The 26,244-nt window shown below is 34.6% G+C and overlaps 1 protein-coding gene across 1 annotated transcript; it reads left to right on the top strand.

Moving 5' to 3' along the window:
• The first annotated feature begins 13,672 nt into the window (after positions 1-13,672).
• On the top strand, positions 13,673-16,089 carry LOC128015878 (transcription factor LBX1b). Its single transcript, XM_052600101.1, has 2 exons — positions 13,673-14,259; positions 15,149-16,089. Exons 1-2 carry the CDS (start codon positions 13,947-13,949, stop codon positions 15,628-15,630), a joined length of 795 nt encoding a protein of 264 aa, XP_052456061.1. The 5' UTR covers positions 13,673-13,946; the 3' UTR covers positions 15,631-16,089.
• The last annotated feature ends 10,155 nt before the right edge of the window (positions 16,090-26,244 follow it).

Genomic DNA, 26,244 nt, shown 5'->3' with positions numbered 1-26,244 from the left:
TTTGCTCAGAACAAATGTGGTCACCCTACCCACCTTCTGACGCACCACGATTGGTCGATTACGTACAATGTCTGCATGTTATTGGTCAAACGATCATTACCTTCATTAAGTATGTAAACAGGAAACCAAAGCCAAAACCTTGATATTTTAGGCTATATAGAAATCCTGGCCAGGACGTGTCTTGGGAATATGTTTGGTCGTTTGGTCGCCCTACAAAAGGGGTTGGACTTTTTTACTTTGAGGATGAGTTATTGTGGATATTATGGACTAGCATTTTGGCCAGACACAACTGTTTAAAGTTATTGCACCTTAATAATCAATTTTTTTCTTCAAAATGGGCTCTGTCACTGCTTGGCAAGACAAGTTTTTTTTTTATTTTATTTTTTTTATTTTTTACGTAAATAAGCTAAGTTCAAAGGCCAATTTAAAATATAATTTAAAAGGCTCATTTTCCAACTCCCTTAGGGTTAAAGAGTTGAGTTTGACCATTTCCGAATCCATTCAGCTGATCTCCGGGTCAGGTGGTAGCACTTAGCTTAGCTTAGCTTAGCATTTGTTATGTGATGTCATTTCATAGTCACGTGATTACATCATTCATTCACAATACTTGTTGGCATGAGTAATTTTTATTTATTATCTTCAGTTCTCTCTTCACAGCAGTTCAGTCAGTGTACTGTTTGTGTACATGAATTACTCCGGGATATTGGTTTGTTTGAACTCAGAACTCTTTAGGTCAATGTAACGTTGCAATAAAATAAATAATCTAGTTACAATTCCTTGAGCTCAGACATTTTTGCATAACTTGCCTGGAACGGTACAAAGTCGTTAGTAGTGGTATGAAATAGTGATTACGAGCTCAAAAACCTGCCTGGAATGCAGCATCAGAACTAAAGAGACTGACTGGGATGAGGAAGAGGTGGCAAGAGCCAACATTTATGATGGCCAGCAGCCGTGTATTTTCAAACCTGCCAGACGTGAGAGGCCAAATGAGGAATTGGCAAGAACTGATGTCCGTCAAAGCCTATGCATGGTCCGAGGAGATTGAGTGGAGAGTTGGTGAAGTGTCCTGGTGAGTTGCTATCATTTAGCATTGCAGCAATGAGCACTTGTGCTATTTCTTTTCTTTTTTTTATCTCATTGAGTAGCACCGAGTGAAAAAAATCAGCGTTTTCTTTATATCTAGAGGCAGTGATCATGACATTAGTTCAGATAAGTACCGGTAACCTTTGTCATAGTGTCGTAGTACTGGTAAACTTTGTCTTTGTCATCTAGAAATAGAAGGCATCATGCTATGGAGTTTCTAAGTGTTTATCTCTTCCTCCGGTGAAAACGTTGTTGCAAACGTAGCCACTTGTGTGTCGCTGTGTTTGGCAGGTGCTTATGTGGGCGGTGCTGTCCCATGGAAACTGCACTGAAAAGCTTGTGCTGTAGGGAAGTGAGTCCGTTTGGGATGCTTTTGGTTTATATCTCTCTATCTATCTGTCTGTCTATCTATCTATATATGTAGTCTATCTATCTATATATATCTATGTATTTATCTATTTATCTATAATCTGAATACTCCCGTCTACTACTCGTCTCTCTAGTCACTTTCAATGCTCTCAAGGCAGGCTTTGGTAAATTCTCTCCCCAACGTGACGTGATGACGTTTTTCTTACCTTTCTGGACATGGACAGTATACCGTACACACAGCTTCAATGGAGGGACTGAGAGCTCTCGGACTAAATCTAAAATATCTTAAACTGTGTTCTAAAGATAAACGGAGGTCTCACAGGTTTGAAACAACATGAGGGTAAGTTATTAATTACATAAATTTACTATCTGGGTGGACTAACCCTTTAAGCATGTATTATTATGAAACCTTAAAATGCCAAAATTAGGCGTAGACCTATTTACCCCTTTACTTTTCCTATTAAGCTCTATCAATACCTCATCCGCCTTCTATGGGCATAAAAGAAAGAGGCCCTTTTACTAAAATTCTAATGAGTGGGTATTGTTTTTTATTAAAACTTCAAACCACCGGCATCTCAGTGCAGGTGTCACAAAACACACCGGGAGAAGCACAGGTAAGTGAACTGGGATGTGTTTATTCATTCAGCAGAAGCAAACTGAGGACGGGTACGTTTAGACTAGACATTCATCACATAACTTAAAGAAAAACAGCTTAGACAGTCTTTGCTTTAGCAGGATATAGTCAAACAGAAATATCTAATGGGGAATTTGAAACAGTAACTCAGCTAATTGTCCAGATTTCATAAAGAGTTCAAATGACTTCTCATGATAACTGGTTTTCTTTTCTCTTGCAGATACTGTATAAGGATATGAGGACAGATGAACTGCCAAAAAGCAGAAGGGCAGGTCGGGGAATCCATGTTAATTCATAAGTAGACATTCCGAGTAGACAGATTGATGTTCACCAAAACTCCAGAAGAAATAAAACTTCATCCATACACATGTACAATGTAGGATACAATGTATCCTTCATTTGGTAGGTAGGTAGGTGAACAAACACAAGGTTAGAGAACTCAAGAAACTGCAACAAGGCCAGACAATTGTGATGTGACTGCTGACTGTTTATATAGCATGGGGAAATGAGGTGATCAGTAACAGGTGTGCTGATTATGGACAGGGTGTAGGTGTGAAATGTAGTTCTGGGCTGGTGACTGAGAATGTGACAGCAGGCTATTTTTGACTGAATTCTGCACATTTATCAAGGAGGAGGGTACGATGTTCAACCAACCACTTCTATACAACGTATACAACATATTTGTATAATGCATGTCAGTAGGTAACCAAAACTGTTTGATTACCAATATTCTTCAGGATGGCTCATTTGGAGTTCTGCAGAAAAAAAAAAAAAAAAGTCCCACAGGTTTGGAATGATGAGTGTGAGTACATGATGACAGAATTTCCATTTTGAAATTTCATTAACACAGTTTAATGTGTATCACTTACAATCAGTTTAAAAGAAGAGTCATGTCACTCCATACACTGTCATGTGCTCTGCCTAAATATGTATTAAATATATATGTTTTCCCTTGGTTTCAATAATTCTTTCGCAGCCTTGTGACTAACCTTTGATAAATGCTGAGGTAATAGTTCTGTGTGTATTTTTTTTTTTTTTGGCACTATCTTTTCTCACATGAATTTGAAAAAATGTATAACTTTATAACTTTATATAATTTATATAAGTGTGTGTGTGTGTGTGTGTGTGTGTGTGTGTGTGTGTGTGTGAAAAGCTGATTGTAGATCAGAGAGTGATGTCTACGGAGTATGTTCTCGTGGTCATATGACTCCCAGCGTTCATAGCATGACACAATTTTTTTTAAAGAATCAATTATTGTCTCACATAGGAGGTTATTCACTCTTTTCTACTCTATTCTCGTCACTCATTCTTCCAATTATCTGTAAAACTAAATGCTAATGCGAAAAGTTAGACTGCATCGGGTGCTAACACGTGGATTAATGAACTACAATAATCACAGTGCTTACTTTTAAGTGTTTCATTTCAACACACTGTTTCAGTAACCTGCACTGCATGGAACATATACATTTCTGACACTGTACATTTCAAGGATACAGTCAAATGTTTGGAATCTCGTACAGTGTTCATGAAGGCACAGAGCTATCCTGTGATCTTCCAGGTTAATAATGTCAAGGGGCAGCAATCAACTGGTTAGTGTTGCCTATTAACCCCCTGCTGGTAGATGTCCTTACTACACAATTATCACAGCAAAATTATGGAGCTATTGCAAATCCTTAAAAAATTAAAAAATATATAAATACAAATAATTTATGTAATTGGTTTTCAGGGAACAATCCATTGCCTGTTATTTGCCTCTGTTTGAAAGCAGACTGTGCTTTTATTTGGTTCAGTTGCACACTTTCATACAGGTTCATTTAAGAAAATCTGACTTTATTTTATGGCCATTTAACCATTTCGTTCTTCTACCAGATCTGAAGCTGTATAAAAGAACGGCTAGGCTTTTGTCTGTTTTCATTATCCAGAAATTTATTTCATAATCTAAGGTGCACAAGTGAAATATTAGTGGCACATAAAGTGTCTATTTACTCCGGTAGCAAATAGCCAAGCTCACTGACAAAGTCTATTTTAACTAACAGTGGCCACCATTGCTCTTATATTTTACAAATATCACATTGCTTCAGATGCTATTATTTTCTACATGGTACAGTTTTTAATATACATTTGGTGTAATCATATCTCAAAGTCAAATGTTAGAGCATGCTCTTGACTGTGAGTTTCTGTTGAAGAGCAGATTAATTTAAGACAGTTGTGCTGCTAAAGCTGTAGAGGGCGCTATGTCAAAAAAGGATCAAATCCAGATAAATCTAGATAAATGCAGCTCCATCTGACCCCTGCTGGACAATACTGATCTATTTACAATAATTAGATCACCCAAAGTTCACCCCAAAATTAAGATTCTATCATCCTTAACTAATATTAATTTCTTTCTTTAGAAGGTGGTTTGAATTATTTTGTCCAAATGTGAAAGATAATAAATTATCCATCCATTCTCCAAACTCTTATCTTCTGTATTGGGTCATGGGTTAATATAATATATTTAAAAAAATATTTTCTTCAGGTTTTAACAACATGAGTGTGAGAAAATGATGACAGCATTTTTTTTTTTTTTGTGTAAACTATCATCTCATGAATAACTATGTAACTGCTACAGTGAACTTTCTGCTGTAATTAGTGTTCACACAGGAAACTTACATTCATAAAAACACACATCCAGGTACAGTAATGGCACCATATCTCCACGGCCGCATGCTAAATGAGTTCTTAATCACAGTCCATTAAGCATTTAAAGCTCCTGTTGGCTGATGATGGCAGCTCTCCAGTGCTGGGTCTGGTGGTTATTTATTAATTTGTCTTTCCTTGTATGATTGATGATGCTGCCTCTCTTCTCCAGCCCTCCATTACAGTCTCATGAGTGTTAATCTGTCTAATTCACTTTTATTAGCCTTACACCCATACAAAAAAAAAAAAAAAAAAAAAAAAAAAAAAAGCTATTATATATATATATATATATATATATATATATATATATATATATATATATATATATATATATATATATATAGACACACACACACACACACACACACTTATATATACATAATCTATAAAAAAGACAAAAAACATATATCCTAAATTGAGTTAGTGTCAGAGCAGTGCAGATGAAGCACATCAGTCATCAGAAGCTGGGGAAGGGTTCTCTTGGGGTGAGAATAAGATTAATTGGACTGTACTGACTTAACTAAAGACTCTTTGGTTTAACAAAGGATATATAATTGAGTTGTAAGCAAATGTCAGCATATTTGTTGTACTGGGAATCTTTCCTAGATCCCGCTGATTTACACAGATGTGTCGAAAATATGCTGTCTCTGCTAAAGTAAAAAAAAATAACACACATGAAAAAATAATTATGATTGATGTATTTGACTACATCAATCATATTTCAAGCTCGGGTATATTTAAAGCTAAGTGTGAGTAGCTGCTGGAAATGCTTGTGGTCATAAAATATTAAATGGATTATAAATTCTGTTGAAATTCTGGATTTTTAATGTTACATTTCATCAGTCAAAACCCAAGATCTGTCAGCCCAAAAATTGTAATAAACAGAAACCAAAAGTTCTGAACATTGCAGTCCAGAACTTAATAAACTCTTTCAATTCTGTAAGATAGAACGGTCTAGAATTTTAAAATAATGTTTAAAAAAAAGTTTAGACACATTTAAGTTTTTTTTGTATTGAGAAATATGTTAAATGTACATATTTTCATTAAGTAACAGCTAATCAAACCTTTAGTCTTACAAGTCAAACTTACCTTACTGTAAACCATACAGTAATGAAACAATTAAAACAACAGTGAGCAAAATCTACCAAACTTGAAAGAGTGAAATGAAAATCCCCATTTTGCAGGTTTTTTTTTTTTTTTTTGACTGGTTACTTTTGTACTTATTTTATGCAAAGCACTTCTACTTATTGCCCTTTTTGCAGAGCCATGCAAAAGGCAATAAGTGGGACCACAATGACCTCTGTCCTGCTGCTTGCCAGCATGAGCCAACAACCACACAATAAATTGTTTGGATTTAACCCCAAAAAATGTGTTGTATGAGGCATAGCTCATATAAAAAAAAAAAAAAAAAAAAAAAAAAAAAATCCAGTGTGCAGTAGCAGCAATAAATAAACCAAACATTATAAAACTTACTGATTGCACCTTTACAAATCTGTCATTCTTGATATTAACAAAAAAAAAAAAAAAAAATGAATTTTTAAAGAAACATTTTTGGCAGCTAAAACCCGAATCTCAATGGGTGGTAATGCTATTAAAACACCAAAGGGTTTTAATTACCCAACTTCCACCATAAAGCACACACCAACCATGCTAAAGACCTTTGAACTCTGCTTTAACACGCCGCACATATTCCAGCTCGCCACAAAGACACAAGGCCACGTTGAGCCACACTGTTAGCAAAGTGACCGAGAAAGAGACCGCTGCAGCTGTCCGTCGCGTGTGACGAAGCACCCTCTCCATCACTGCAAATACTGAGCCTTTTCTGCCATCCTTCTCAATTTCTCCCAAACACTCTTCACTCAGTGCTCCAGAGGGGGCCGCTCAATGTAAGTGAACCCCCTGTCACCCCTCACCCTTCAGAAGCGTCGAGTGTACTGTGAGACAGCTGTGCTCTGCTACACTGAATAGCCAGGACAAGGGCCTGTGTTAATGTATAGCTTCTCTTTGTAGCTCTAGTCTCTTTAAGGACAATAGATCAAGCAGGCAGAAAAGCTGTACGGGGAGAATAGAGTTACTGGGTATTTAGGCCTAGTTCATAAAAACAAGACAACAAAAACCCTTGGATTCATCACTGTCTTATTTGGGTGGGAAAGAGCGTGCTTTGGAGTGGAGAGGAGGAGAAGTCAGCGGCTCAGCTATAGTCCGGAAGCAGGTGTATATAGCAGAGATGTACAGAACTGGGTGAATGGGGGGATTCGTTAGTATGTTAGTGATTACACTATATGTTTAGGAATGGTTTTATTCGGTTCATGTAGAGCCAATCCACTAACACCGGGCTGTAAAACCAAGTGTCCATGGAGATAATGCAGTGGAAGTTACATGGAAAGCAAAGCGTTCATGTATGAGTAGAAAAAAAAAGTAATGACATATTCTTTGATGTATTTGATTTATATAAAATGAATAATGGCTGTTTTTGGGACAAATTTGGGGTTTGTGGGCTGGAGCATGTAGGGAGTGTTTAATAACAATAATAATTATTATTATATGATGTAAAAATGTTTTTAATGAAATGTTATATAAAAGTCAAATGTGAAGACATTTCTAAAAATATGTAATTACTCTCACTAATTATCTAATTAATAATAATATTATTATATATATATAATATAATATATATATATATAATATTATTATATTATATGTATTATATGATATAAATGTAATAATGCCTTTTTTTAGGGGGTTCCTGGGTTTATGTAGAAAAAGTATCAATTAATGTATGTGAGAAAGTGAATCAACATGCATTAATCTAATTAGATTTTTTTTCATGAAAAGAAAATTAGATAAATAAGAACAATTACAGAATAAGATTTGATAAGCAGAAAAAGAGCATTGAGAAAAAAAAAGAAGTAAAAGCTGTGATTTTACATGAAAGTGGTAAAAGCGCTGATAGAATGAATGCCTCTTTATTTCGTGCAATATTGTTCCTTCACATAATCATTTGATCCCAGTCTTAAAGCACTTCACACAGTTCACAGACTATGACAACAATGTGGCCAAGCCTCCAGCAGTCTCTGGCATAAATGAGTGCAATTGAGTATGCTAATGAGCCCTCTCTAGTGTGATTGGCTGGCTCGTTAAACTGCCTAAATGGCTTTTACTAACCCTTCTGATTGATGAGTGTCTGACAGGCTCAATGTTGGAGTATTTTGGGCCAGAGCACTGCTAGGGGGCGACCAAAGAGTCTTTGACACATAGATACTCCTCTTGTACAGTATACACACACAAACACAAAGCTTGATGCTGCTAAGTGACTTCACAAACGAAAACAAAGACAGCTCACTCTGACACATACTTACTCACGTTCAAAGAGCAGCTGAGCATTCCTCTTCTCTAATGCTATCCCATTCATCAAACTGAGTGTAATTGATGTTAAAGGCTCAAAGCAGATCCCCACAGCCCTCCCTCTGTCTCTCTGTGATACGTAAAGCTGTGTTCAGTCATTGATCTGGCAAGAAGACCATATGACATCCTACTGACACATTATGTTCTGCTTAGATTTGATATTCTACCTACAGTAGTATGTTACTGACAGACACTGATATAGATGTAAGTTAGATTTGCACTCAGATATATGAAGCAATTTCAATTGAAAAGGATGATTTTTCCTTTTTAAATATTTTTCACAAATATGGAAATATTGCGTTTTATCAGGAGTGATATTGCCATGTATCTTACCTATAGCCTAAGGTAATATTATTCTCACATACATTGGGTAGATGAAGAGATAAAATTTATATATATAAAATATAAATATAAAATATGAATCATATCTATGATGTTTTTGTTGTTGTTGTTTGTTTGATTGGCTGTTTTTCTTTTTGTAGTAGTAACCATATATGTCAACAAAATGTATAATTATTTCTATTTTCAAAAAAACAACATATGTACAAATACTGTGATAAAACTTTTAAATGCATGACTATTTTTACTTCCACGCTCATTTTTTTCACTATAGGATGTATTTAAAAAAAAAAAAAAAAATACTAGTACATATAATTACAACCAAACAGTAAGTAACACATTGAAATAAATGTGAAATTCTGAAAGATTTTCAAAAAATGGTCTGCATACATAAGAATATGGGTAAAGGGAGGTTTCTTTGAAGTAGAAAGACTGAAATAGTATTTTCTAAAACATACTACAATAATCTTTCGAAATCCACATTTTTTTTCTTCATTGTATATCACGCAAACATGCACATACACACACCTGTGCACTTTCATACACACTTAGAAATTCTCCCTCATTGAAAAAAATCTTCATTTTTGGAGTAATTAAACACTTGGACTTGACACTTTGACCAGTTCTAATTTGAGCCAGATCACTCTTTATTCATCTATATACACACACACACATGCTCACACATACAGCATACATACATACATATACTATACTATTTTGTGTGTTTTATTTTCTACATTCAACTATTCGCATTTGTGTAATATGGGTTGACATGTTTTATTATACCAGTATTGGAATGAGGAGTTTTCATGTTTTTCAAGAATACAAAAGCATTCCCGATATGCTACATTCCCAAACACCATTAGAGACTGGAGGTATTTTGATGCCAGTCTGTGTGAACAGCTTTCAAGGGGAATGACTGTGTCCGCTGGCATCAGGCCTAACCAGCAGACAGGCACAACGCCACATGGGCACAGAGTAACAAATGTTCTGCCACAGGGACAAAGAGGCAGCAGACTGCTGTGCAGCTTCAGTCTCACGTTCAGTGAAATACATGTTGCATTGTAAGAGTTCAGCAATTCTGCAGTAAATGGGTCTAGTGGAAAAATGGGGTTTGGGAGAGTATGTGTCTGATTTTTTGATTTGTTGTATCAACTAAGTATTAATCTGATAATAAGAGTGGGTGGGGAAGGTGGTGGCTTTTTTATCTATCGTTCTTGTCATATCTATTGTTTTAGTTTGCGTTTGTTATACTGGATTTACTGAATGTAGAAGCATCAAGAACTATTTGACATCAACGTAAAGTTCTTCATCTCTCCAGTAGGTGGCAGACTTCTGTTAGTGATTCCTCACGAGCTCGGGAAATCGTTCACTCACTTTCTTTCTGTGGACGGTATTGTTCAGAAGCATATCATTTGGAAAGTATATGATCAAATAACTTATTTTAAAAAAATTTAATTTTTTTTATTAATAGTAGTAATCAAGCCTTGTCTGCTATGTAAACGGAACTTTGATCATGAGTAAATATGAGGACTATATTATGAAGGAGAAGAAACTGCCTTGATCTCATAAAAAATAATCAGACACATATTTCAGTCTGCTGTTTTTACCAAGAGGGAAAATCACCTCTTTACAGCCCATTCCCCATTACCTGCAGGGGAAATACACAATTATATTAATGTTCCTTGCTTCAGTTCATTATTTAATGGTATAAAAATCTCTTTTTTTGCTGTTTATGAGCTTTTTTTCTTTCTTCGGTGATTCAACCTCTTAATTACACTGATTTAGAAGCTAATTATTTATTAGGCCTGAAGCCACCACAGAATGTTGCACTAGAACATGGCCATTCGCTTCACTCAAGCTCTACTGTTATTTGTTTTAAATCTGCTTATTCAAAGCCTGTATTATTCTGTCTTGTTATACGTTTTATTTTATTCTATTTTTTTATTTTTAATTGTGCACTACCAGTTTTCCATCACAATTTAAATTTTATGCATAGGCTACTAATATTTGGAGTGGTTAAAAGGAGATAATGGTTTGATAATAATGAAGTCAGTTACTTTAGTTGTAAAATGTGGGGGGAAATTGCAATATTACTTAGCATTTGCAGTTAAATTCTCATCTGCACTTGTGTGCTTCACCAGCATTTTAATTCAATAGATGTGTGTAATTTTACCCCATTGCCATTGGTTTATGTTTTACTGTGACTAATTTGAAGGTTGTGACCCTCAACATAAGCCTGAACTGTTTGTTCACATAGCAATCAAGCTCCATTGGTCTCTGACCTTTTAGGATATCCTGTTCATAAACATTTGTTGTTCTAAAATCGTTTATCAGTAGCTTTAGTAATAATCATGATCGTGGTGAAGGAACAAAAATAGTAAAAGTTGAATAACATAATTTTTTTCCTCATGTAAATGCAATTCTAAAACCTAAATAAATACACTAAAACACTATTTCTGCTTTTACTACTACAAATAATAATAATTATGAATAACCACAACAAATAAGTATTTATATATAAACCAGGAAGGCTTTTCTGCAGTGAGACAAACAGCTGTTCAGAAAAGTTTTGTGATTTATAGAAACGTGAGTTCCTTTGTGACTAATCCAGCATTTTCCTGCAAATTTCATGCAGCACACTTTGCGCTTTGCGGCTGTTCACCACATAACCAGAAAAATAAATAACTTTACACTCACATGAAAATTCATGAAAGCAAAGCATTATCTCATTTTGGGGAATGTGTGGGGAACATTTGCAAGCTATTTTATTCAGTACAATAGAGAAATGTAATTAATTTTTACATTTTTAATCTTAGAAGATGCCCAAAATAGCCTTCATTGAATATAAAATCACAATGTAATTCAGATTATTTCTTTATAAAGGTATGTAAAACTGTCATATATCAAAAAATATACAACCGAAATCAACATGGTGACAGCTCCATCAAGACCCACAGTGGTTCAAGCTGTTCCCGACCAAAGACTTCTGATATGTGAGATCAAATAGAAATGCATGTTGATCATGCACATAAAAATGCCACATTCTTATGTAATTTAATCAACACTGAAGGTGGTCTGTTTTTAAGGTGTGGGGTTTGGTGGATTACCACAAGTTCATGTTTCACTTAGACATGGGATACTGTTCAGCCTCCACTTCCTCCATCCCTCCAACAAACACATAATCCCACATTCACATACCAAAAGATCAAAGTCAACTATTAGTTTTTATTTATTATTTTATTTATTCCACTATTTATTGCCTTTTAACTTGATGCTATTTTTTACCTTAATATTTGCCTCAGCTATACTGTTTTATATGTGTATAAATAAACTTCAGCTGACCTTACATGCACTCTGTCTAAAAAGGGCTCAGCTCCTAATATAGGCTACTGTCAGATGATCTTCCATCTATATTTACTACACTGTTCATTTCTCCTTGAAGATACTTTACAGTATAGAGACATTTGTAATTAATATTTCTTATATATATAAATGTTCTTTAGCTATACATTTCAACCAAATTTAATGATCAAGCTTTGGACATAAAATTCAGTAATTTTCAATGTAAGACAATATATGTGTGGGGGGAAACAGTTAGTAAATGTTTATTACACATTTTGAAATAATAATTCTTATTACTGTTCCTTTATTTTTCTTCACTTAAGGCTGCTGCTTAATCTGGAATATTTATTATTTTATCTGAACAATTCTGTGAAACACATATTAATAAATAGTATGGCTGTATAATAATATATACTTATAACAAGCTAATATAAGATGTCATTAAAACAGTATTAATTCCTATAGAAGTGTATTATAGACTTTGCTGCCCGAGTTAATTCATAACCACTTGGCTTCAAGAGAAACACTAAACAAAGGCAGCAGCAAGAGGTCAAGACTGCCATTAACTCAACAGTCAGACCGCATTGACTTGGCTAATTCATGTTTCCTGCACAACCTGCAAGAATAGAGTGTGTATGTCTGTGTGTGCTGTTTGAAGGAAATAGAGAAAACGATAGAGCATTGTTTGGGTGATTGACTTCCTGAAATAAACAGATAAGACAAGATCAGACCATAGTTCTGCATTTAATAATTTTTTTTATAAATATATAGTTTAAAAAAATAAATAAATAGTGCACCCCACACTCTCAACAACATCTTCTTCTTCCTTCATCCGCGCACACTTGCTTGTTGCATATGGGCGATATAAGTGCACAGTTTGGCCTAAAACCATTGTCTCTATAAACTTATCTCGATCTGTTATGATGCATTTATATTGAAATAATTATATTAATCGCTAAATAAAAAAAATAAAAAAAAATAAATAAATAAAAAAACTAGGCATAAAAATGGCAACATACAAGTTAACTGAAATATTATAAAACATTATTGTATGTCTAAATTAACGCTAAGAAATTAATTTATACCAACAAAACATTTTTATGGGTTAAATCAAATAGAAATAGCAATTTAGGTAACAATTGCAGTCCACCAATTTTTTACAGTGTGTTTTTTCGATTATTATTATTAATATTTTTCTTTTATTTGTTTCATATTTGTGACCGTTCGGGACTTAGTTAAGAACTGACCGCTTTTGTAAGCATGCAATTATAAATTTACTGGGAAACAGCGTTATTGTGTCGTAAAAATATACGACATTAGATTTAACGTAATCTGAAAACGAGATTTGAATATACTTTATAGTCAAATAAATATGGTAATTTTAGCACGAGTCGGGATGAATGGGCGAGCATCGATCCTAAATGGCCTGCAAATACAATTCAGTATTAAATTCAATATTATGTCATATATTAAATTAAATATACAAATGTTGTATTGTAGGCTATACACTTTAATGCAATCATGCTATGTGATAATAAGTTTATTATTGGTAATTTTTATTTTATTTTATTTATTTTTAGTAGGCTATCTGAGCAGTTATTCATATTTAAGTGCTTTGGTCGAAATTAGAATTCAGCATAACAGAACTGGGAATTAGCCTATCAGCCGTCGTTTAGGACTGTTTGTTTCTTGTGCAGAAGACAAACAAGAGCCACCAAACACAAACCTTCATCACTTTACACGACTCCGCCTTTCCGTCATAGCTAATTAAGTGAGCACTAAGTAGAGTCCTCAGCCTCCAGAACTCTGAACAGAACAGAGCTGTCAACGCACAGGGCTAACTGCTCATTTGTTGTTGGATAGTGATGGTGAGAGACTAGGCTAACTCATTGGACGTTGCCATTTTCGTTGGGCAGCTACTCATTTGCCAAAAGACTTTCGAATAGAATAGAATAGAATAGAATAGAATAGAATAGAATAGAAAGTGGTAGCCTAGATTTTTAAACCAACACTATATAGCCTACTGTAATTAAGAGTCTCGACAAATTTGTATACAAAGTTTTAGAACCAAAGCTGCTTTGCAACGGGTTGGATGACGACCACCAAAGTTGTCAAAGTCTGTGAGGCCATGGAGAGCCGTGGGCCGAACCCCCTGGACCACCTTCCACCACCCGCGAGTTCCAACAAGCCATTAACCCCCTTCAGCATCGCAGACATCCTCAGCAGACCGACTGTCAAGCGAACTCACAAGATTCCCCGGCTTCCAGCATCAGAGAGAGCCCGGCAGAGCATCACTAGATCACGGCAGACTCTCTTCACTCAAGCATCGCCTCTGTGTGCTCTTCAGGAACTGGCCAGCAAAACGTTCAAAGGGCTTGAATTAGGTGTACTCCAAGCAGCAGAAGGTAAGAAAAGAACATGTTTAGGGATTGTAAATTAAGTTTTAGATTGTAAAAATTGTCTTTTTACAATTCATCTACAAATAGGCTAAACAAGCTGCCACTAATTAAAAAAATGGTTACCTCTTGGGCGTAAAATTATAGGGACGCTTGGACGTGTACCAGTCCAGCGACTACCAAATTGTCCCTAGCAATAATTTTGATCAAACTGTTAAATATATGTATATGATTTTGTAATTTTTTTTATGCATCTGAAATATGTCAGACGATTGATATTACCTAAGAAGTTGTTATGGGGTCTGCTGTTATGCCCCCCCCCCCTCCCCCCATGCCAAAAGCAAACCTACAGTACGCCCTTGTTTTATTCAAAACAATTTAATATCGCTGAATCAAATACATTGATGTACTCCAACAAAACTAAATTTTATGGTTTAAACCAGGTAGAAATAGCTCTTTCCTGTAAAAAGAATAATTACTTCGTAATTGCAGCAATGCCATAAAATAACAATTTTAGTTCCCCAAAGAGCATTTAGTAAAAAACCACTGCCACTGTAAAGAACTCTTGTGTATGGAAAGATTCGATGGATATTAAATATGCTTCAGGGAAACATCGATGCCAATAAAGAACATTTCACTTTCAGTTGATCAATATATTTCAATAGCTTGACTCATTTTTAAACCTTTATTCAACTCATCAATACAAAAAGGAATACACGATTAAAGTTAAAAAAGTTGTTATAACAAAGTAAATACAGTTTTTAATTAGCAATTATTATTAATATATTATCAATATTATAATCATTTGTTCTACTGTAACTTCATTTTAATCACGATTATTACTAAACCACAAACTGTCGGTGTCACCTAACATTGCACGATTTTATTTTATTTACAGGAAGGGATGGGCTGACTCTGTTTGGTCAAAGGGACAGTCCCAAAAAGCGCCGAAAATCTAGAACGGCCTTCACAAACCACCAGTTATATGAACTAGAGAAAAGGTTTCACCATCAGAAATACCTGTCACCTGCCGACAGAGACCAGATTGCCCATCAGCTGGGGCTGACAAACGCGCAGGTCATAACCTGGTTCCAGAACCGACGGGCCAAACTAAAGCGAGATCTGGAGGAGCTGAAAGCGGACGTGGAGTCAGTCAGGTCCACAGGTGCAGTGCCTCTGGATAAAATCGCTAAACTGGCCGATCTGGAGAGGTGTGCGGTTGGAGCCACGGGGCATCCTGGGTCTGAGTGCTCGCCACGGCTGGGTCACGAGTACAAGAGCGCGCACAAATTATGTCTGTCCCCCATGTCGTCTCTCTCAGACCACACAAGTCAAGACTACTCCGAGGACGAGGATGTGGAAATAGACGTCGATGTCTGATACAGCTAAACCACTGCATATTGATTTGAACTTTTGTAAATTTATATTTTAAGAGACACACGCATGCACATAGTAATGTTTTTCTGATAATGAATTAGTTTAATTTATAGCCAGACTATGCAATTTTAACTCCTATAGGCTATTTGTTCAATACATTGAATGAACTAGCAGCTGACGTTTTTATATGTAAGATATTGTATGTAATGTAATGGCTTTAATTAGTGTAATAAGAGAATATGTCACAATCCAGGGCAAATCAGGCAATACAACTTAATTACAAAATATATATATATTTTTACAAATAATTATGTTTATTGCGTAGGCTATTATGCTTAATACGCAATAGACAGTGACTGCTTTTTTGTAAAGTTTTTGTACAATTCACTTGCAATATAGTGCCTTTCAAAGTTAGGCCATTGTACCACTACCCAATGTGTTTAATGTATTGAGTTTGAAAATAAAAACATTTATACCTTTTATAAAGATGATGCTATTTCCGACTCTGTGAATCAATAACAATCGTCATATATTCTGACAAAACTTTTATTTTATTGTATTTTATTATTATTATTATTATTATTATTAACAACAACAGCAAGCGTCGTTTTGTTTTGCTATTATTTTGCATTAATTCATTAATTAAATATGGAGTGAATGTCAGTAATACAGAAATAAAAGTCTGAACTTTTTTATAAACTAGCTATATTTTTGCATAGCCCTGTGACACACACACACACATTTTATATATATATATATATATATATATATATATATATATATATATATATATATATATATATATATATATATATATATATATATTTACGAACTATTTTTCTTAAAGGCCTACTTTTCTTTTTTATTCATATATTTTTTTTTTATTATTTTGATTATCATATATTTTTTTTAAATTGCTAACTATCTTGATTTCTTTCTTCAAAAAGGGAATACAAAAAAAAAAAAAAAAAAAGCTTGCCCCTTTAACGCTATTGTTTTTGCTCTCTGCAGAAGAAACAGAAAGGCTTTGGCTTCCTCGGCTGTCTCTTTCACTTTGCAATAGCGTGACTTGGCTTTTGACCCAACAACGTGTGTTTTTCCATTCTGGGCGAAATTTATGTGAGAAACACAAATCTGGGGCGCTGGGGAGAAAACAGAGAAGAAAGACACAAAAACACCAAGTTTTGGTCCAGTTTCTCCAGGGCTATATAATCCTTTTTGTTCACGGGCGAAGCTGTAATTTCCAGCGTAAAGCATGAAAGCTGAGGACAAATGAGCCATCCACCCTGATGTGACAAGCGACAATGGCGCACGGCTGGACTCCTGCGGTTCACCATACTGAAACAAGTGTGTCCAGCCACATAAAAAAGACGCGAACGTTTGGAGGCCATATGGTTTCTGAAATTTTCACACAATTTCAGACAATTTGATGGATTGCGTTAACCCCTCTTTTAAACAGTTTAACGCAGCGCGAACAAAGGCCATTGGAGCCTCTCCTCGAGAAAGCATCTGTACCCATGAATGTCCGCTCTTTTCTTCTCGCCTTTTTAGCTTGGCGTTTTGAACAAGTCAATGAATTACAATGAAACTCTCTCTTTTTTTTGTGTGGCAAGGACTTTCGTCCCCCTTTTGGTCATTTTAAATGATTTGTTAGACTTGTGTGGGGCACTCTTTAGTTAAAGAATAGCCTACGTCATTTTGTTGGCGCTTCATGGGTACTCGTTAAGCGTTCAAACCAAGACCTTCATGTCAGCTTTGCTAAAAAGGGGGTCTTTTGTTTATAATGTTTGATTATTTTGCCTCCTTACCTTAAGCCTATTTGATTTGAGGAGATTAATAACGCCAAAATAATGTGCTAAAGAGCGTGTAAGCTTTAGAAAACAAGACGAATTGAGTGTGCTGTCAGTAGCAGGTGTGTTTCGTGTATAAATGAAACAAAATTGAGCCAACGTCTTGAACACTAACTGTTAAGCCTATGTGAGGCTACATAACGTTGTTTTGTAAAGAGAAAGAATAGCGAAGTGTAAGGGCAAGATACAGCTGTTTTGTGGCAAAGCAAATATAAATAGTCACAATTTTATTTTAAATGGACAAAATGTATAATGTAATTTTTCTTTCTTTATATATATATATATATATATATATATATATATATATATATATATATATATATATATATATATATATATATATATATAATTTTCTTGTTTAAGACCAATAAAGACCAATAGGGTTTCTTTAAAGTCCTAAAATGGGTATGAACGCCCATATAGCATCTGAAAGCTTTTACACAATTGAAGTATGACCCAATCAGTATTTTTCTCAAAGCCTTAATCTAGCTAATATTTTTTTAATGTTATATTGATGTAAAATGAATCAGAATATTTAGAATAGGCCAAAACTACCAGCCTTCTAGACAAGACAATAAGGAAAACGATCGGATTTCAGTTTATTCATGAAATATAGTTATTTATTTATTTATTTTTGGTAGAATTTGGTAGAATGTTTTACAGAAAATCCTGCAACTGCTTAGACAAGTCTTAAAAAGTTAAGTTTAGTAATAAACTGGTCATAACTGAAAACATGAAATTAGTTCCAAAAAGGTTGACTTGCTGTAGACCTAATTTGAATTGAAAAGTAAAATTGATCTTGGCTAACTGCTAGTTGGTCAAACTAGCTCTTAAATCACAGTCTTAACAAATATGCAACGTTATGATTATCTTGTTCATATGCTAAAACAACAACAACAACAACAAACAGTGACTGTTTATGCAACAGGCGCCTGTGATCTTCTGCTGCCCTCTGGTGGCTTTGGCTCTCGTGCGTGCTTACTTGATATTTTGCAGTTACGATTGGGAAACCCACTTACCTCATAACCGCAAATTTTGTATTTCTATAAAATTCATTTTGTGTTGTTTTACAATTCTGTTGATGCAGTCTTGTGGCATTTATATTATTACTATTATATAATTTTCGCCTTGTTGAAAATTAATGCCAAATGTTAATTTAAGTTGTTTCCCATATGTAGACAAATGTGTAGGATTAAATGAACAAACAACATTTTCGTATTTGTGCATAAGCAGTGCAGTCACAAAAACTTGAACAGCTAGAGCGTGCGACGCCTGCATTACGTCATGACGTTGTTGCTAGCGGTATTTTTGTCAAAATTCGATGCAGATTCGGGCGTAACATTCACTTAAAAGAAAAGCGATTTTTTTTTTTAAGCTGGGTTTCCTGTGTGTTATACCACAAAATATACGTAGGTTTTGTACTTTTGTACAAAAATGTCGCATATATAAACTGTATAAGTATGACCATGTCATTCCAAACCTTGTGAAATACAAAAAGAAAATTATTTTTAACAACTTATTTTTGTCCATTCATTTGACTACAACATTTGTAAGAATTTGTAATGGCGTTTGCTGTTTGGTGTTTCTGATGTCAAGCCTGGCATGTGACATCATGTTAGAATAGAACACAAACTCAGATTGCATTTATTTAATCAAGAGTATTTTATTCTTATTCTGTTTTCTATTGTAATGTATTTAAAAATGTATTTTATTCCAGTAATGAAAAGCTGAATTTTCAGCATACTTCACTGTCACCTGATACTTCAGAAATCATTCTAATATGGGAATAGGGAATTATTAAAAATCTTGTGCTTCTTCATATTTAGCAGACACTGTGGTTAGGTTTCAAAAATAGTAATATTTTTATTCAGCTAGAATGCATTAAATTGATCAAAATTGTTAAAAAAGATTTCTTTTGCACCCTATATTCATCAGATAATCCTGAAAAATGTGCATGTGTTTTTTTTTTTTTTTTTTTTTTTTTTTTTTTTGATATAAATGCAGCCTTGTTAAGCAGAAGATAATTCTTTCAAAACATGAAAAATTCTAAATCTGGTTTTATATATATATATATATATATATATATATATATATATATATATATATATATATATATATATATATGTATATATATATATATGTATTTATTTATTTATTTGCACCATTTTGCTAGATATGAAGAGAAACATTAACAATCTGAAGGACTATCACAGCAGTCTCATAGAAATGCTGAGCGACATGTTAACTGAACACTTCCTGTTTCCCAAGGAGACGGCACACAGAAAAAAAAAGAGTAGGTGCCACCTTCACCAGAGAATTTTGGATATAGATTTTTTTTTTTTTTTTTTTTTTTTTAGGTTGCTGCATATGAATATTGGATTTGGGTTTTTCAGGCTGCTGCATATGATGCAGAGATTAACTTGATTTCACTGAGTGACATTATCGAGTTATGTTCTGTTTATATTGTTACTTTATGTTACTCTTACGTGGAATACCATTGGGAATAACAGAGTGGAAAACAAATAGTTTCCTGATACAAAGTGCTTATTTGAACCCTATTCATTAACACATTTAATCATGCACATGTATTTATTTATTGCAGGGATTGACCAATACACATTAGAAACTCCTCATGACCCTTACGTTCAAATTTGCAAAATTTTTATATGAAGCTTGAAATTGTCAAGTCCACGACTTAAAATGTTTGTTTTACTTTGTATATACATGTCAAAAAAAACATATATATATTTATTTTAAAATTTATTTTAATGAATAAAGTCACCTTGTACATACAATATGACCTTTAGTTGTCTCCAGTGCTGCTTCAATGACTTGGATATCAGTCTGTGGAATGGATTCAAAAAGGTTTGCTAACCTTTTTTTAACACCAACACTTTTCCCGGTGAGAGGGTTCAACACCCGCACGTTTTCTGCAGTTTTTCCGCAGTTTTGCGCAAATGCCTTACTACAGTCGCTTCTCCGTTTCTCTGGCCGCTCTGTGTCTGCGCTCGCTGCGGCTGCCTCCATTCCCCCTCCCTCTCATGACACCGGCTTTGAGTGTGACCGGCTGATGATTGGCTGTTCTGCCTTAAGTCCCGCCTCTCTTGGAGTGTTATCGGTCAGCTCGTGCTGAGGAGGCGGGAACTTATGGTTATGGTTATTTACATCTCCCTTTTCAGGGACTTTGAATGATGCTTTCGAGGTTTTTAAATAAGCTTGACGTGTTTGGGAAGATGTTCTGTTATCGTTTTGTTGACAATGGCAAGTGTTTTTGGTCTTATATTTCGTTTTTTAGACTAATGCTAATTGCTATTAATGGGATATTGTTCAGCAGTTAGCTTAATTCGGTTATGTAACCTTATGTGGCATGCAATGTATAACATAACTGATGAAGAAGGCAAGGTACTGACGAGGATGGGGGACAAACTGCCATCGTTAAGCAGTGTATTTATGGGTTCATTACCAGTGCAACTTATTTTGATATTTTGAGCATTGTTTGTTGATTAGCTGAATACTTTTGTGGATACCTGTTGTGTTTGATTGTACGTTACCTGTTGAGGAGAAAAAAGTGAGAAATGATGACATTGTTTGCATAACGTTACCTGTTGAAGAACTATGAAAGAAAAGTGTATATTATTTTAATGTTTGAAAACAGTACATTTTATACATTATTTATACCACCAGAGAAAACGCTTTGTGTGGGCGTTTTTTTCTCCCCTTTTCTGATTTTTTTTTTTAATTTAGGATTATTATTTTTCCCATTATTTGTCCGGCACAGTGCCGGAGAACTTTAAGCCCTGCATTTTGTACCCCTCTGTCACCATATTCATCGTTTTTATTGTTTATAAACAAACCACATCCATCCCCCGCACTTTTGAAAAGCTTGCTACGCCCCTGCTAACCCACACTCTCTCCCCCAGGACAATTATATGTGATATTAATGATAGAATTAGAAACTGCAATATACAGTCAGAAAAATACCATCTCATAATTATAACATTGTCAATTGTATTTTTTATTTTCACAGTAATGTCCTGGCAACCAGTTACAGGCTTGGTAAATTTATCATGAACGGACAAAAATACAATGTACCCTTAAAAATATTAAATGGAGTAATTTACAAACATGCTAACAGATGACATAGCCTCTGGGTATATTCCTGTGTGATACCGTGTCCCATCAACAGAGGGCGCAAGATAACTACTTTTTTTATTTTTACTGGCGCTACAAAAATGTTGTGCTTCATATTCTTGTAAAAAATAGTAATATTTATTTTCAGAAAGTATGCATTAAATCGATGTTTACTTTTTATTTTGTAATTGTGTACATTTATAAGTACAGTTAAGTGTTTATAAAAATGCTGTATTCATGTAATCTGTTTACTATTTGGATACAATGTTTCATTGAGCAGTATAGAAGAGAGTGACACCATATTAATAATAAGCAGCTAATAATTATTTAGCATATTATTATAAAGAGCCTCTTGGCATTTTATATAATCCTTTCTCACAACTAGCCTATTTGTTAAGAATTCACATTGTTTCAAAGAAGTTGTCAGTCTTGCACTCTGTTATACACCATTACAGTCAGCTGGGTACGTTTTGACCTCCAGCCGTGTGCGTGTGAGTAATTTTTTTTTATTATCAAGTCTTCATTGAAGCATTAGCATGTGTTTACTGGTTGCAATCCTCAAAACATAATCAAATGCTAAAGAGTTTATGAAACATCTGCATTTCTCAACATCCTGCTGGTTTCACAGATTGATATGTTCTCATTATAGCATTTGTTTAACTAAGCTCTGAATATGACTCCCTAGGATATTATGGGAAATGTAAGGTCACATGGGCGAATATATTTGCTTTCAGCTGCTTCCAGTGGCCTGTTGCATGGAGATAGATGAACAAACTGAGTTTCAGAGTAGTTTTACAGTTGACAAAACAAACAAATCCAACCTGGTTTAGATCAGGGGCCTGTACCATGATGCCAGTTAGCTGGCTTGCCAGGTAAGTTTCAGTTTAGCTATTTAAAACGCTCGGACCAAGTTTTTTGATTAGACATACATTTCTTGGTCCTACGCCTTCCACAGAATATATAAATACAAATAAATACATTAATGGACAAGTGCTTTCTTTAGTCTAAACACAATTAAATTTATCATATTCTTCAATATCTTAACCTTTAGCAAAATAGTTTTAAATCTCGCTGGCTTCCTCATGAGAAGTGAATCACATATGCACGATATTAAAATAGTTAAATTGGATATACATACAGTCATGACTGACAACTTGACAAATATGTTGCCTATACCATTCAAATTTTGCATATTTATTATACTGGATTAGTTTACTAATAATACATCCACATTGAACATTTGTGGGATTTTATTTCATGCTTTAACAGTTGAATATTCAACTTCCATTTTTTAGCTAAGATGTAATGATACAATATTATGAATACATTATATAAATGGTTATTTAACAATTGCTTTCAGTCCTGCTGCCTGCATTAGCAGTGTGATTCAGTTTGTTTGCACACATGGCCCAGCTCTGGCTGAAAGGGTACATACCATTGCCAACAGGAGGTCAGCAGTACCAGCTTGAGGCCACATTTGGGCCTAGATCATTTGCTGTGTGGGTGATGTCACACATTAATGTGTGAGTTGACAAAAAAAGTTGATGATCAACATCATGGTACCAATGATGTCGGATTGGAGTGGTTTGGTTTGGTCAGCTCGAAACAAATCCTGTAACTCTTACTTTGTTCACCATCATGTTACAGGCACCAGGTTCAGCTGGTTCACAATGCTCGATATAAACATTCTCTGACAACTCAAGGTTTAATCCAGACAGAGTTTGTGATTAAGCAAAGGGCAGCAGAAAGCAAATATCTGACTGTGCAAATGAATCAACTCAATGTAATAATTTGTATAGTTTCACAAAGAGCTCAAAACATCTTTATATATTAAAACGTATATATATGTACATATTTAATTTAAATGCAAAGTTTAACATTAATTGCCAGTTCATATAATAATTATTTGAATATATTAAATGAATTATAAATATTATGGTTCATATTATATGAATATAGTGAATAATTAGCAGCAACATTTAATGTATATATATATATTTATTTATTTATATATATTTCAAAGGGCTCATAGGATGCTAGGATGCTCTGTAAAGTTGCAAAGACTAAAGTTTTAAACAAAGATATATTCTTTATAAAAGTTAAGACTTGTCCACACCCTCCTAAAACAGCTCGTTTAAACACGCCCCCACATCTCTACATCAGTATGTGGGAAGATTTACATAACATCGCCCAAATGTTCACGCAAAGAAAGAAGGCATAATTATTTACACATAATATAAATATTATTATTTTCACCGTAATATTGTTGTTGCCACCGCCATGTTATGGAGACGCTGTGTTTCTTTGTGAAAGTGGAACAACTTTGTTTGGCCTTCCAAAAGAGGATGATATCCACTTCCTCATGCCTAGAGCTGATCCGTGCTGGTCGCTGAGGAAATACATCAACTTTTCACTGTGGATTGCCAGATTGGCTTTCACTGTGGACAAAGCCGAGTCCAGCCGGGAGTCATCACATGTGGTTGCCACAAGCCCGCTGGTTGTTCCTCACTCAAGCCCGCAACGTGTGATGCTGTGTGATGCATTTTATGGAGGGCTGTTTCCTGAACCTGCAGACTAGCCTACAATAGGTCTGTGATCAAAGGCTGTTCTCTAAAGTGGGGCAGTTCCAACTTAGTAAGGACAGACTGGCACTTCTGACTTCTTATATATATATTTAAAGAATTTGCCTTTTATATTTAAAGAAATGCCTCTTTTGTAATGGGTTTTATTGGTTTTGTCTCGTCGTGCCAGAAGACACATCACAGTATGTTAAGGGGCGTAACATTTCCGTCACACAACGCACTGGATGTCTGGCCAATCAGCATGCATCTCACTTTTCAGATCGATGAAGTGTGTAAAAATCGTCACGCTTCAGAAAAGCGAGGCATAGAGGGGAAACAATAATATGGAACATAATTGCTGTGTCCGAAAGCTCTAAAATGCTGCCTTCGCATATATTTGTCTGTGTTTGCGAACATTATTAACATTATTAATGACCCCAAAGAACACATTAATACAAATCCAAAGGCCAATCTGAGCCATATGCAGTTACCATGCCATATGAAAATCAACGCCATGTGGCTTTAGTGATGTCAAACATGGCCCAAAGCATTTACATGTTGGGTAGGGATTTGAAAGACATTCCAGAGTTTTGGCAGTCTTTAGGATCTTGACAGATGTGGTAACTGTCTTCTTTATATATATCTATATCTATCTATATATCTATCTATCTATCTATCTATCTATCTATCTATCTATCTATCTATCTATCTATCTATCTATCTATCTATCTATCTATCTATCTATCTATCTATCTATCTATCTATCAATCTATCTATCTATCTAAACTATGTAAGCCTTTACATATAAAAAACTATGTAAAGACTGTACAAAGATTTCTCCTTTCATTTTACATAGAAAAAAGTCAAGTCATCTTTATTTGCATAGCCATTTGTACAATACAGATTTTACAGTGATAGACAGGAAAAAATGATTCAGTGATGCAAACAGAAGTCATAGAAATCAGCTCTAAAAAGATAACATTCATAATTCTGAAAACAACAACTTGCACTTTTGAAACAACATGAGAGTTTATAAGCAATTAGAAAATGTTTATTTTGGAGGAGCTTTTGCTCTGCATATACCACATGGCTCCATACTCAGCATGGTTTAATATGGTCTCCAACCAATGCACATCTTAAAATGATGTGACAAATATACACATATTATGGCACATGTTTACACTGTTTGGGAGGCTATTGTGTGACACTGGACATGGAAGTTATCATAAATAGCCTTACCTTAAGTACATATACACATATTGTATTCACAGATATGCCTATGTAAATACATATTCTCTATTTGTGTAAACCATGTACCATGTATGCATATTTTCAGTATGTATCCCGATACTAAGATCAAAAACAGATATGGCATTGTAGTTACTGATTCTTAAATAATTAGGGAAAGATGAAGGAAGATGACCACCTTAAGAATAGTTTTGCATTTACCATTAAATTTCAGTATATATTAGTCTAGAATGCACAAAAGAAATTTGCTAATTACTTGTTATAGCATAAAATTGGGAACATGCCCATACCTCTCTAATGGGGTAATACCCCAAATCTGGGACAAGATTTTTTTTTTTTTTTTTTTATGGGTTAAATAAAGCTCTTTAATGGTAACAATTGCACTTCAACACCTTTTGCTGTGTAGTGAAATGGGTTTCTGTGTGTTCTGCGGCACGTGTCGCTGTCCAGGGTGCTGAAAACAACTAGCCTACAGTTTGTACTCGCATGAAAATGAACTAATCGTAATAATTGGATTATTGTTGGATTTTCTTTTTATTCTCACAAATAGTTTGAACTCGACCATGCATTCAATGTTGCAGTTATACAGACCGTCTGGGCTCCAGTAGTCTACTTTTTATTAATGAATTAATTTATTTATTTTTTACATTGTCTAAATATGTTTTATATCAAGCACACATGAGACTTTCGTGGATAATTTTTATTACAGACATTCCTCAGTCAGACAAAACAGAAGAATCGTTTTTATTTAAGAGGTGTGCGGGAGCGATTCTAAAACTAGCCTGACGAGAGCGCGCACTGAACTATTATCAGATAGGCTACTCCTA

The sequence above is a fragment of the Carassius gibelio genome, chromosome A1 (genome assembly GCF_023724105.1).
Source record: "Carassius gibelio isolate Cgi1373 ecotype wild population from Czech Republic chromosome A1, carGib1.2-hapl.c, whole genome shotgun sequence".
Classification (NCBI taxonomy): domain Eukaryota; kingdom Metazoa; phylum Chordata; class Actinopteri; order Cypriniformes; family Cyprinidae; genus Carassius; species Carassius gibelio.
This window is presented reverse-complemented; position numbering and strand designations above follow the sequence as displayed.

Coding starts and splice junctions, on each gene's coding strand:
- LOC128015878 (XM_052600101.1), top strand. CDS start 13,947: ATGACGACCACCAAAGTTGTCAAAGTCTGTGAGGCCATGGAGAGCCGT. Junction 14,260..15,148: donor TGTACTCCAAGCAGCAGAAG/GTAAGAAAAGAA, acceptor TTTTATTTACAG/GAAGGGATGGGCTGACTCTG.